A 14376-nucleotide genomic window follows, 5' to 3' on the forward strand; every position below is an offset into this window, starting at 1 on the left:
TTTATATGGGCCAAAGGATTAAATTACCCAGTTCACATTGTAACTGAGTATTCTTTTTTTAAACTTCCCCTTTTGGAGGAAACCCTTGATGAAAAAAAGGGAGCCAAACTTCTTTCCCATTAGAGGCAAAGCTTCACAGGAAGGATTTCTGTCCAAATCATGCCTGGAGTACAGAACAGGGATTCTTCTTTTTTGTTATCCCCAGGCATAAGGCTTAATAAGCTTTCATTGAAATTGAATTGATAATAATAACCTTTGTTTGAGGGCTATTCATGGCCAATTTTGTTACCTAGATGTACACATGTATAAAACACATATTTAATCACAATAGTCACTGAAATAAAAAAGGAAAGACACTTCCTTTGTTGCCCTGCTCCCTTCCCTATTCCAGGCTTTTTGTCAAGTGTTGTGATTTTTAGTTGAAGAATTTTTTAAAATCCTCAGTCATCATTGGGAAAACTGGAAATTAGTATGGCAGAAATTAGATATGGATCCACACTTAACACCATATACCAAGATAAGATCAAAATGGGTCCGTGATTTAGGCATAAAGAATGAGATAATAAATAGATTAGAGGAACAGAGAATAGTTTACCTCTCAGACCTGTGGAGGAGGAAGGAATTTATGACCAGAGGAGAACTAGAGATCATTATCGATCAGAAAATAGAAGATTTTGATTACATCAAATTAAAAGTTTCTGTACAAACAATACTAATGCAAACAAGACTAAAAGGGAAATAACAAATTGGGAAAATATTTTTACAGTTAAAGGTTCTGATAAAGGTCTCCTTTTCAAAATATATAGAGAACTGACCCTAATTTATAAGAAATCAAACCATTCTCCAATTGATAAATGGTCAAAGGATATGAACAGACAATTCTCAGATGATGAAATTGAAACTATATCCACTCATATGAAAGAGTGTTCCAAATCACTACTGATCAGAGAAATGCAAATTAAGACAGCTCTGAGATACCACTACACACCTGTCAGATTGGCTAAGATGACAGGAACAAATAATGATGAATGTTGGAGGGGATGTGGGAAAACTGGGACACTGATACATTGTTGGTGGAGTTGTGAAAGAATCCGGCCATTCTGGAGAGCAATTTGGAACTATGCCCAAAAAGTTATCAAACTGTGCATACCCTTTGACCCAGCATTGCTGCTATTGGGCTTATATCCCAAAGAAATACTAAAGAACAGAAAGGGACCTGTATGTGCCAAAATGTTTGTGGCAGCTCTTTTTGTAGAAACTGGAAGATGAATGGATGTCCATCAATTGGAGAATGGTTGGGTAAATTATTGTATATGAATGTTATGGAATATTATTGTTCTGTAAGAAATGACCAGCAGGAGGAATACAGAGAGGCTAGGAGAGACTTACATCAACTGATGCTGAGTGAAATGAGCAGAACCAGAAGATCACTGTACACTTCAACAACAATACTGTATAAAGATGTATTCTGATGGAAGTAGATATCTTCAACATAAAGAAGATCCAACTCACTTCCAGTTGATCAATGATGGACAGAAATAACTACACCCAGAGAAGGAACCCTGGGAAGTGAATGTAAATTGTTAGCACTACTGTCTATCTACCCAGGTTACTCATACATTCGGAATCTAATACTTAATATGCAACAAGAAAATGGTATTTACACACATATATTCTATCTAGGTTATATTGTAACATATGTAAAATGTATGGGATTGCGTGTCATCAAGGGGAGGGAGTAAAGGGAGGGAGGGGATAATTTGGAAAAATGAATACAAGGGATAATGTTATTTTAAAAAATTACTCATGCATATGTACTGTGAAAAAAAATTATAAGTAAAAAAAATAAAATAAAATCCTCAGTCATCGAATAAGTCCATGGAATTAAACGTAGAAATGCTTCCTAAGAAAAGGAATGAAGGTAGGTAGGAGAAAAGAGAGCTTGTTGGGAGAGCTCTAAGCAAGCCAGGAAAGTGATTTCTCTGGAAAGGCAGGACTATCCTCAGATTCTCTCCATAGGAAAAGTATTGGCAGACCTGGACCTCCAAGCTCAAGAGAAGGTCCAGTGCACAAAAACAGGATTTCAAGTTGGAAATTGAATCCTCTTCCTCTGATTTTTTTGGGGGGGTTGGAGGAAGCCAAGAACTTGGGAAAGGGAAAGTGGACATAAGAATGATTGAACAAATAGACCCTCTTCAAAACGAGGTCTTGAATATGTTAGGGAGCCAGCCCCAGCCCTCTTACCCCTCAGGAGCTGCAGGTGCTCGAGCAAGGGCCTCAGAGTGTGGTCCCCTTGACCAAGGAAGATATGGCGGAATGGGTAGATTGCTGGTGACATACTGGGATAGGAAGTAGAATTCTATCTGCCACAAGGGCATAGAGAATGATCAGAAAGAAAGCAGAGGATCACTTCTCTTCTTGAACCTTACTTTAACCACCCCATCAATATCACAGCTTTAGCCCCTCTCAGGCATTCCTAGTCATTTTCTCTTTGCCTAGGCCTAGTTTTCCCAACTTCCTCCAATAATTCCCCATAACTCTTTATCTTTCCCAAGTTCCCCTGCTTTTTTTAGAATTTAGAGCTGGAAAAAACCATTGATCATCTAGCAGAATCCTTTTTTTTTTTTTTTTTTTTTTTTAAATGAAGAAGCCAGAGAGGTAAAAAGATTTGCCTGGTGTCACATAAGGTAATCAAATACTTCTCATTTCCCCACTTGTTTCTATAACTACCCTGACCCTCTCTCCCATTTTCCTCATTAACACTTCCCAATTCCATTTAATGTCCCCCTCCACATCCTTAAATGATCTGAGCTTTCCAGGGCAACCCTCATTAACCATAGCTCAACTCCTATTACTCTTCTAAACCAGTTTTTCCCTGAATGGCTGCAAAATCCAATGGCCTTTTCTCATTCCTTATCCTCTTTGAATTCCATTGGTTTCTTTGGCATTATTCTTTCCTGATTTTCTTTAATTCTTTAATTTTCTCCTGCCTAAGGGTAGGTGTCTTTCCCTGATTCTTTTTTCTTAATATTCTCTCTACTTCCATAATTTAATCCCTGTCAAATCTGGATGTTCCCCTAATCTCAATTTTTAATCCTTGACTCTCTTTCTCTTTGTTCATTCTTCTCTAGTGATCCCAGGTGAGAGAGAAGAAAGATATTCAAGTAGGGAAAGGAGAAAGAATAAAAGAATTGGAGAAAAGAGATGGGAAAGGGGAGGGGAGATAAAAGCAGGAAACAAAACAGGGAAGTGATAGTGGTGGGATTGGAGTTAGGCACAATAAAGGAAATGAAGATAGGAAAAAGTCAGAGGAAGAGACTTGGGATGTAAGACACAAAAGCAGAGAAGAGAAGCATTAACAGCAAAAGTTGTCAAAGAATAATACTTCTAACTGAGGTTGCTGGGGTTGAGGCTGCCTATTTTAGTAATTAGAATGAGGCTAACATGTGAATCTGACTCACTCTCATGATTCGGATATTGTACATTCGAATCAATCTTTCATTGCTCTCTTCTGAACTGTGGATCTCCTTTTGCAGCTTCTCAGCTGACCAGATGTAGTCTCCTCGTGCTGAGTAGATCCACTGCAGAGTCAGGCCCGGGCCTAGAGAGTAGAAAGGGGCTAAAAATAGTGCCAGAGTGCTAAGGAAGTTGGAAGTATAATTTAGGGCCTTTAAGAAATAGAGAAGGTAAAGGCAGGGGATCAGGACACAAGTTCAGAAAAATGAAAATAAATAGAAATAGGGGCAGAACCAAGTCCCAAAGGGACTGAAAGTTGGAAATATAGGATCCAGTGAAGAAATCTCAACAATGGCCAGGGACTAATATCTAACCTTGAGATCTCCAGAAAACTCATTGAGTCTGTCAATGTGCTTCAAGATGACATCACCATAGCAGCCAAAGTCTAAGGGTAGTAGGTGATCATGGCTGAGCCGGATGAGTAGTTGACCTCTTTCACAGGGACACAGAGGGTAAGTAGGGATGGAGTGGGACTGAGAAGAAGAGAAAAATAGAAAAGACAGATGTTTTCTGTCTTTGGGTCTTGTCATCCTTGTGACCAGGAAGAAATCAAGGCTTTTTTTTTCCCTCCCTGACTTTCCCTTACTCACCCTAGCAGCTGTGCAGTGATGTTGGCACTGATGGGTTGTACTGGGATACTAGGGAGGCCAGAGGATTCCACAGGTGGGAACTGGAGGGGAAGCCAGGTGTATAGGGGTCCCCTGTTCCCAAGTGAACCTGTTGGGGGAGTTGAGGCATATCTGATAAGTATAGAAACACAACTGAGCATCTCCCTATTTATTGATAATATATTTATATTTATATAATAATATATTATTATATTATATTTATATAGCAATATATTTATATTTATCTCCCTGTTCCCATTCCCCATCCAGTCCTCCTCCTCCTCCATAAATCATAGAATCTAGAGAGCATTGGACCTCATTCCTGGTCTTCCTTTCTGATGATGTTAGGGTCCTGAAAAGCAAGAATGATCCTTTGATTCCTAGGTATCCCATACACAGCTGTGTGGTTAGACAGCCTTAGCTTCCTGTGAGTATCTAGGTGTATGTCAGCAGGATCTGGGTAAATGAGGACACCCAGAGCCCCAAAGGCCTCAGCATTCAATACCTAGTATAAAAATAAGGCAACATAATTTTCCTAAATCAGCTTGCATCCAAATTCCCAGTCCTCAGACTCTTTTGAATCCTTGCTATATCCCCATGTTTTCCATTTCTGAACCTCAAGAATCCACATCCTGTTTCCTGTACTCCTCATATTTATTTCTCAAAAAAATCTATTTCCAGTTTCTCTATATAGTTCCTACTTCTCTAACAGCCACTACTTCTCTCTTTCTTCATAAGTTATTTCCTCTTTCTAAAGAGATTTTTTTGATTTTTTCTATTTTCCTTCCATTGCCTACTTCCTGCTAAAAACAACAATCAATAATAGCTCACATTATGCAGCACTTTAAGGTTATAGAGTGTTTTCACATCTGCAATCATGAGAACTCTGTGAGGATTGTTGTTATTCTTCATTAACAGAGGAGGATATTGAAGTTCAAAGAAGTTAGAACTTAGATTTCTCTAAATTCACACAACTGGTGGTTGAAACTCAAATCTAAGTCTATTGATTCCAAGTCCAAGGCTCTTTCTTATTTCTTTCCACCCTCTACTTTCCACTAGCTTTCTATGATAAGAACTCTAATTCTAGCAAACTTTTTGGGAGGGAATAGAAGCTGCTGGAATTGTGTTGTCTGTCTCTGTTGCCTGGTTTTGTCCTCCCTTTTCAGTCTTCACTGTCTCAGAGAGATCCCTCACCTTCTCTGCAAAGTTGACATGTCTTATTCGCACCAATAGCAGGTGCCCTTTGGGGTCCAATCCTTCTCTTGGAGAGTTTCCATATCCTTCAGTCTCCCATAGTTGGCATAGATGAGTCCTCCCTGCAGAGTCCAGCAAGGCAAACAGCAACCAAATCAATAGCTTCCTCTCCCATCCCCACCCTGATCCTGGCCCTCATATAAGGGATTAGAAAGATGTAGAACTAGAGGGTAGTACTTCTGCGCCCAAAAGAGACCAAAGGGCACCAGGAGAGGGTTAGGGAGTCTAGAGAACAAGTTTGTCTGAATCGGTGGAAACGAAAGGGATGTAGGTGGGGCTGGAAAGAAACATCAGGGCCCCAGGAAATCCCCTTACAATAGCACTGCCTTTGGCACTGTAGGGATAATAGACATCAGGATCCTCCAAATGTAACTCTCCCAAAACTTTGCCAGACCCATCAACCCAATGCAGTGTGTTTGGCCGTATCCTATAAAGAGAAAAAAGTCAGGAATCCTCCCATTCCTCACCCTCTTCCTAGTCCCCATTGTTCTACCAGACCATATTCTCTTTCAGAGCAAAGCTGATCAGGTCTAACATCCTCCCAACTCACAGGTCTGGAAATTTCAACCCCACATAATGAGTATCCATCCATACATGGTCTAGCTTCTGATGGGAGAACATATCTCGGATCTTGTGAGAAAGAGCAGTCATTCCAGGGGAACCTGAGAATCGATCCAGCAGACTGATACTTCTGTTTGTGGAGAAAAGGAGGCTGAAGGGCAGACACTTGGATTCTGAGCGAAGGATGATCATTAAAGGATTAGATATCTGCTTCTTATAAAGAAATGAGTTCTTTTGTGCTAAATCACTCCCTTTCTCAATTCTTTCTCAATTTCCACTCCTTTTCTTTCACCATTAAACATTCTCAGATCTCCTCAACTCTAAAACAAAATTTCCCTCCATCCTTTGGCTCTCCACAATACCAGCATGCCGTTTACTCCTCTATTCACCATTCAACAAAAACTGCCCCTCTAATGCTCATCATCCAAATCTACATTTTCTGAGTCTTTCCAGTCCTATAACTCCAACTACTAGATAAGTAGTTGGATAAGCCACAAGTTCCTTAAACTGAACATGCCTTGAAACCTCTTCCTGACTTCCCTCTTCTGGTAATAGGGCCACCATACTTTCTTGTGCTTCAAACGGCAAATATTTTTCCCCCCATGGGGGAGGAGGGTTTCAGACTTGGGATTTCATTGATGTGGGGAAATCCATCCACTGATAGAGATCATTAATGTAAATTATAGCCTCAGAAAATTGTTATCCATTTCTGTTATCTCTGTTCAAACCCTCAGTTTTAGATATGTCATAATTATAACATCATTCACATTTACATATTGCTTTAAGATTTATAAAGCACCTTTCTCATAGCAAACCAGGAGATTTATTGCAAATATTATTTCCACTTCACAGATGGGTAAGTGAGAGTAAGAGAAGGACCTCAGAGGTCAACTTTCTACCCAGTGCAAATACTAATTCTACAATTTCCTAGATGATCGATATACTTTTGGTTGAATACTTCTTGTAATAGAAACATCACAGTGAAATCAATCTATTCTGTTGTCGCACAGCTCTGATCCTTAGAAGTTGTCCTTATAGTGGGCCAAAAGCTGCCTTCCTATAACTTCCATTGTTTAGCCCTCTGACAGAAGGAAGGAAATAAGCACTCATTAAGCATCTACTCATGCCATCCACTACAAAAATTATCTCATTTGCCAAGTGCTGATATCATACCTATTTTACAGAAGAGGAAACTGAAGCAAACAGGTAGTAAAAGTGGATTTGAATTTAAAACTTCCTTGCTTGGCAATCTATCTGCTGTGCCACCTAGATGCCTCTTCTAGTAGGAGATTATGAGTAAAGAGTTGTCCTGGCTGTGCCACTGATATGACTAAACTTTTCTTCCATCATAGGGCACAATATCCCTGAACAGCTAGAGCAGTATTCCTGCTAGCAGATTAGCCTAGTCTTGCCCATAGGAAAAAGCCAAAAGGGATGTCAGTTTGGTATGGAGATGAAATTACGAAGGTTAGTGACTGTACATAGTTCTTTTAGGAGGCAGTGCCCATATCCAAAGCAGGTCAGGAAGGTTTTGAAGATGACAAATTCCTCATGATGGAGTAGGCTTCATTTGGAGACAATAGTTCAAGAACTATCTTCACCACATCATATTGTGTTCCCCAGACCCCCAGAAAATCCAACCTACAGAACAGTACAGTAAAAAGAAGGCTGGTTTGCAGGAATGGGGGGAAGATGTCTGTAGATCAGGTTCAATCCTTAGTGCTGTCTACTAGCAACCCTCCTTCCATCCCATGCAAGTTATCTAAAGGTAGCTAGTGGAGATGGGAACTAGAATCAGGAAGACCTTAGTTTAAAAGTGGATTCAGATTCTTCCTAGCTGTGTGACCCTTGATAAGTCACATACTGCTTCAGTTTCCTCAAATGTAAGATAATAATACCAACTTCAAATCAAATGATATATTTGCAAAACACATAGCACAGTGCTACATACATATTGTGGTAGGTGCCTAATAAATGTTAAGTTTCCTTCTTTTCTTCCTCATAAGACAGTAAACTCCCCTAGACGTCTTCTTGTGAAAGCTGGAAGATTACTAGCTATAGAAATCATAGAGGGTATTCTTTGTGAGGTCCAGAGTGGAGCAGATGATCTAAGAAGTTCTTTTGATCTCCAAGATTCCATCATCATTCCTTGATATTGGAGCCCAGGGTTCTATCTCAATCATATTGTAGAAAAGACATTGAATATAAAATAAATGGACTTCATTTCAAATACTGCACAAACACTTATTTATATGACCCATGAAACCTTAATTCATCTTAACATTTCTGGGCTTCAATTTTTTCCCCTTTTTATAAAGAGGGGTACTTCAAATCAAAATGACTGCCAGAGACAAGCAGCCCAGTTCCCATATACCTAGTTCAAACCTAAAAATTATACCAGATGGCATGATGATAAAAACTCCAATAAGAATTTCTAATATATTATTTCTACCCCAAATCTGTATAAAAGACAGCCAGAAGTTCTATGGGTAATAGGAAAGGAGGACACCAATCAAAACTAAATCTTATTTAGGTAAACAAAACATCTTTTCAACCCTCAGATCTAGAATCTAGAATCTAGGTGTCATCCTCAACTCTACCTTCTGTCATCCTCATAGGGGATGGTCTAGCTTTTGATTTTATCTTTGTAACATTTCTTATATGCTTTCTTTCTCTTCTCTGAGACACCCTGATACAGGCCTTTATCACCTCCCACTTGAACTACTGCAATAGTCTGCTGGTTGATCTGCCTTATTCCACTCCAGTCCATTCTTCACTCAGCTGTTAAAGTGATCTTAAATCACAGGTCTGACCATGATACTCCCCTCTACTCAATAAACTCAGGATAGAAATAAACTCTTTTTGACCCTTGACTTTCTTCTCTTCCCAGGCTCCATACTCTACATTCCAGTGATTTGTTGTTCAGCCATTTCAGTTGTGGCCGACTCTTCATGACCCCATTTGGAGTTTTCTTGGCAAAGATACTGAAGTGATTTGCCACTTCCTTCTCCAGCTCACTTAGAAATAAGAAGACTAAGGCTAACAGAGTTAAGTGACTTGCTCAGGGTCACATAGATAATAAGTGTCTGAGGCCTGATTTAAACTCAAGAAAAAGAATTTTCCTGACCTCAGACCTGGGGCTCTATCTATACATCACCAGTGATACTAGTCTTCTTATTGTTCCTCAAATAGGAAATTCAATTTCCTGACTAACATTTTCATTAGACATCTATCATGCCTGGATTGCTCTCCTTCCTCATCTCTATCTTTTGGTCTCCAAACCGATTTAAAATTTCATGTGATGCAGGAAGCCTTTTCTGATTTCCCACTTAAGATTTTAATAGATGGAAGAAAGAGGAGAGTAAAAGGAGTATATTCATTGTATAAAGGAGGAAGAATGGGGTGGTACTTGAAGTTTCTCATGACTGAGATTTTTGAGAAAAATGGAGAAAGGGTTACGGGAAGGAGTGGGCATCAGATAAACCTCACTCTTATCTGAACCTGACAAAGGAGGAGTGAACACATCACACACAAAGAAGTTAGCATAGACTACATTAAACTTATTAGAAACAGGTGGATACTAGGAGAGGAAAGTTAAGAGGAAGAATCACACCAGGGAAGGAATCATTTCAAGTCAAATTGTTTTGCATCAGTGGGAAGTAGCTGAACGAATTGTAATATATACCCTGATAAGCTTTCCTTAAAGGAATCAAATTCTAGTTTTTTCAGTCTTTTTATTGCTTGAATTTATCTAGTACATCCTAATATGATTCTTGAATGCCAGATTTTCTGTTTTCATGAGGGAGACTTCTTGTTGCTTTACCTTCCTTCCTTTGAGTCTCCTGAAACTCTCCCAATATGATAGGCAACGTAGGAGGACCTGAAGTCAGGAAGACCTAAGTTCAAATTCAGCTACTGGCACAGATACACTATGTAACCTAGGATAGTTAAAAACACTCTACCTCACTTTCCTCATCAGTAAAATGGGGATAATCCATTAGCACCTAGGGTTGTTATAAAGCTCAAAAGATTTGAAAAGAGATTAGAAATAAAACACTACATAAATGCTAGCTATTATCATTATAGGGTAGCTAGATAGCAAAGTAGAAAGAGTGCCTGGCCTAGAATCAAGAAGACTCATCTTTCTGAGTTCAAATTTGGCCTCACCTCAGACACTTATTAGCTATGTGATCTTGGTCAAATTGCTTAACCATGTTAGTCTGTTTCCTCATCTGTAAAATGAGATGGAGAAGAAAATAGCAAACCATTCCAATATCTTTTCCAAGAAAATCCCAAATGGGATCATGAAGAATCCGAAATAATTAAACAATATCATATCAATTACATGTTGATATAATTATTATATTGGATTATATCAATATGCTTCTGGTTTCTCATGATTTTCTGAATGGTTCCTTCATTTCTTGGGGCTACACAATGTTCCTAGGCATTGAAGTATAGTGGGAAAACATAAGATCTGGCCATAGGAGAACTGAGTATGAGTTTGGTTCTATCTTACTAACCATGAATGTAAGGCATGTCTTTTAACCAGAGTTCTCAGTTTTCTCACTTAAAAATGAGAGCAGCTTGCTCAGAATCCTTCACAGAATTGTTAATTGTTAAATCTTAGAAATCTTTATGGAAATTATGATATTGTGTATTGTTAAGCTATATTTTAGCTAAAGTTCTGCCAGTGACAGTGATGCTAACATCACCGTGTCAGTAACCTTTGATCTCTTCCTCTCCTCTCTTTCTTCTGTCTTTTACGTAGCCACAAATGGACACTTCTAAAGAATAGGCCATTTCCCTACTTAGTAAACTCCAGTTTACTATTACCGTTAAGCCAAATTCAAACTCCTCTCTTTGACATTTAAAGCCCTTTTCCACCTGATTCTAATTTACCTTTCCTACTCCTTCATGAACTCCACAGCCCAATCAAACATCCTTCCTCCTGTTCCTTACATGTATCACTACATACCTTTCCACAGACTGACCTCCATGCCTGGAAAGTCCTACAAGCACATGGAAATTGTTGATATGGGGGTCCCGAGCTCTAAGTTTTCTCTATGTTAAAGCTCTTCAGGTCCTTTTTCTCAATTCTTCTGGATTTTTTTTCTTTTAAGAAAATTATTGATATCATTCAGTTTCAAGTCCTAACCTTCACCAGTATACATCTTGCCTGTAAAGATATTATGAAAATGTTTGCTTAAAATATTGCTGAAATACAAATAAACTATTCTTATAACCTTTCTCTCATGATCTATTAGCCTAATAATCTTAATAAAAAAAGAAATATAATATTTGGCTCTTCCTTATCTCTTGATATATCAGACTCTATCAGTTGTCAAATCTTGGTAATTCTTCCTTCAAAATATAGTCTTTCTGGGAGAACAGGTCACATAGGGCTTTGCATCTATGAAACCATAGAAAGCTGAGTGAAAATGTCTAGCATGGAGGCATAAGGAGTGGTACACCTTGCATCTGGACTACTGAATTAACTTAATCTTATAGATGGTTTTATAATTCTCTCCTGTCATAAAAAGGTAAAAGTTAATAGGGTCCTTTAAAAAAAACAGGCTGGACCATGCAGCTAGAGCTGCCATTGCAGCCAGAGACCTAAGAACAGAGAGACAGTCAAATCCAGTTGTCATTTGGCATGAGAGAGGTTTGCCTTGAAAGAAGGGATACAAACTTCAATTGCCTGGAACCTTGGAGGTTCCAGGAGGAATAAACAAGATGTTCCTGCTTGTAGCCAGAGAAGCAGTGCTGGTCTGCCTGCAGTGAATTGTTGCATCTTGGAAGACTTCGGAGTCACCTGTTGATAAGCCAGGGTTATGCATCCATTAACCCATAGAGTATGGGACCACTCAGAATGTGGAATGAGGCTGCCCCTCTTCCCTGAGTTATGACTAAAATATTGGAGCCCAGTAGGTAGGAGTAAGGGGACAGTAATAAATGACAGTTCTCCTTTACAAGGGCTTCTGGGATGAAGGGGGTTTTGAGGGAAGGTGCTCAGACTCCAGTTCTTTTGGGGAGAAGTCATGTGTGAATCCAGCAATTTAACCTAGATAGTTATTATTCTTATAGATATCTAATTATTTTTTTTATCCACACAGAGCATATTTTGGGGATATTAATATATAATATTATACCTCAGTTTATTGTAGCAAATATGATTAAATTATAGAGTATTTTTCTTTTGAGTCACTTGAAGCTTAGAATATAAGTTGGAACTATTTGGATAACCTGTGACAAGTTATGATAATTGTCCAAGTAGAACTAAATCTCTGCTTCCTTTGCCTATCTTGAGTGATAGGATTAAATTCATCTCATAAGAATCCATCCTCAAGTTATATGTGGAATGAATATCACTATCATCACCATCATGTTTACATCTTTATTCCTTTACATGACAACTTCTAAAGATATTATCCCAAACTCAACATTTCCAAAATGGAATTCAACTTTTTCTGAAAAGCAAGTCTTTCCCAAATAGTTCATTTCTGTTCATGTTAACTTCCTTTTTTCTAGTTTCCTAGACTCCAGACCTAGCAGTTACATTTGATTTTTTCCTCTCTTTCATCTCCTATATCCAATCCAAGTTCTTACCAACTCTTATCATCTTACTTTTTCAAATATCTTTATTATTCATCTTCTCCTTTCCTACTACAATTACCTTAGCTCCGTTCCTCATCACTTTGCACTTTGCATCTACTGTAATAACTTGATCTTAAAACTGGTTCTATAGTCTCTGGGCTCTTTCCACTAAAGTCGTTTCTCCCTTTCCTGGATATATAATCTGTACATAATGAGTGGGAGAGACAGGAGGAAAACTCAAGATATACCAACTGGTCCTGATTTAATCACTGCCATGTACAATGGTGATTTCTCTCTCTCTCTCTCTCTCTCTCTCTCTCTCTCTCTCTCTCTCTCTCTCAAAGACCTCAAAGGCTAGCTATATTCCCTTATTTTACATATGACAAAAGTAATCAATATCTGAGGGAAGATTTTGAAGTGAAAACTTGACCCAAATCCAAGGCTTTTCCCACCATACCAAAAGAGCTCTCACTATTGAAGAAGGATCATTGAACAGCTGGAAATAATTCAGAAACTGACAATTAGGTTAATGAATCCATATTGTCTGGAGACAATTGAAAGGAACTAGGAATATTTAAACTGAAGATTTTAGAGAGACAGGTATATTTAAACTGAAGATTTTGGGGAGACAGGATAGCTAGCTTCAGGCATCTGAAAGGTGTGGATAAGACTGACATAGTACAGTTTCTAGGAGGAATATAGCAATGATTTTAAGGACCTTATCTGTCAATGATTCTAAAGTCTTCCTGCTTTAGAATCAGTGCTCCTGAGGTCCCTCTTCCCACCCCTGACCTTAGAGTACTACTTTTCTAACAATCTGTCTGTCAATGATTATAAAAATCTTCTGGCCTAGGAATATAATAATATCTCTTCCCTTAGAATTTAAGATAGATATATTAGGAATCCTGAGGCCCTCTGACCTTAGAGTACTATAGTTCTAAATTTGTCTGTCAATGATTCTAGTCTTACAAGCATTACTAACTGTCAGATACATAATCTTTTGGTCTGATAACCAAATTTCTGAGACCACTCCTCAGTTCTACCTCTAGGCCATAAAATTAGCATATCCGTGACATGAAGAACTGAATAAATTTGTCTCCTTACTCCTGGTGCTTTGCTAAATTCTTTTGGAACTTAGTCTGTTTCAATTGGCATTACAATTATGATAAACTTTGCCTCTTGACTTGGATATCGGTTCAAGCCTGCAAATTCTTTTGAGACATCTAATGACACTGGTCTGAGACCCCCAACATTTAGGAGTCCCTTCTGAACTGATGTAAGCTGTATCCTGTATGCACCAGAGAGCTAGACCAGGAATGTATAGGAAGAAGTAAAAAAATTAAATAAGGCTTCATATCAGGAAAAATATTTCTTATGGTTAAAGCTGTGCAAATGTGAAATAGGTTGCTTCAGGAGGTGTTGAGCTTTTCCTCATTAGAGGTCTTCAATCAGAGGAGATAGCAGTTGAAATATGCTTCAGTGTGAAGTAATTTTCTTGCCTAAGAGCCTTACAATTTCCAAACTCCTTAATTTTGTATGAGAGGATCAATTCCTACCATGTAGATTGTATCAATTATTTCCCTAAAAGGCAAGAAAGCTATCCACAAGACTAGAGTGGCCTGGAGGCTAAAGCACAAGTTCTCTGTTGACACAGTTTCTTGCTCTTCTCAGACTATGCTGATACAGGTTCCTGGAAACCTAAGTGCATAAAAAGGGCTGACCCTCTTCAAAGTCTGACTTATAAGTCACCTCACCCTTCTCTACTTCTCAGATCCATTTTTCTATGAAGGCAAGAGCCACATCTATCCAAGCTAAGGGATGTGTTCATGTTAAACAGCTT

The 14376-nt window shown here is 38.5% G+C and overlaps 1 protein-coding gene across 1 annotated transcript in view; it reads right to left on the reverse strand.

Annotated features, from left to right (window-relative positions):
• Positions 1–2083: 2083 nt before the first annotated feature.
• Positions 2084–14376, reverse strand: part of TFR2 (transferrin receptor 2) — a 15743-nt gene continuing 3450 nt past the window's right edge. The window contains 11 exon segments of the mRNA XM_074264729.1: positions 2084–2336; positions 2338–2363; positions 3462–3597; positions 3826–4047; positions 4107–4191; positions 4194–4237; positions 4514–4629; positions 5319–5380; positions 5383–5440; positions 5694–5805; positions 5929–6069. Coding sequence (XP_074120830.1) covers positions 2084–2336; positions 2338–2363; positions 3462–3597; positions 3826–4047; positions 4107–4191; positions 4194–4237; positions 4514–4629; positions 5319–5380; positions 5383–5440; positions 5694–5805; positions 5929–6069 — 1255 coding nt within the window.

The sequence above is a fragment of the Sminthopsis crassicaudata genome, chromosome 4, assembly GCF_048593235.1.
Source record: "Sminthopsis crassicaudata isolate SCR6 chromosome 4, ASM4859323v1, whole genome shotgun sequence".
NCBI lineage: Eukaryota > Metazoa > Chordata > Mammalia > Dasyuromorphia > Dasyuridae > Sminthopsis > Sminthopsis crassicaudata.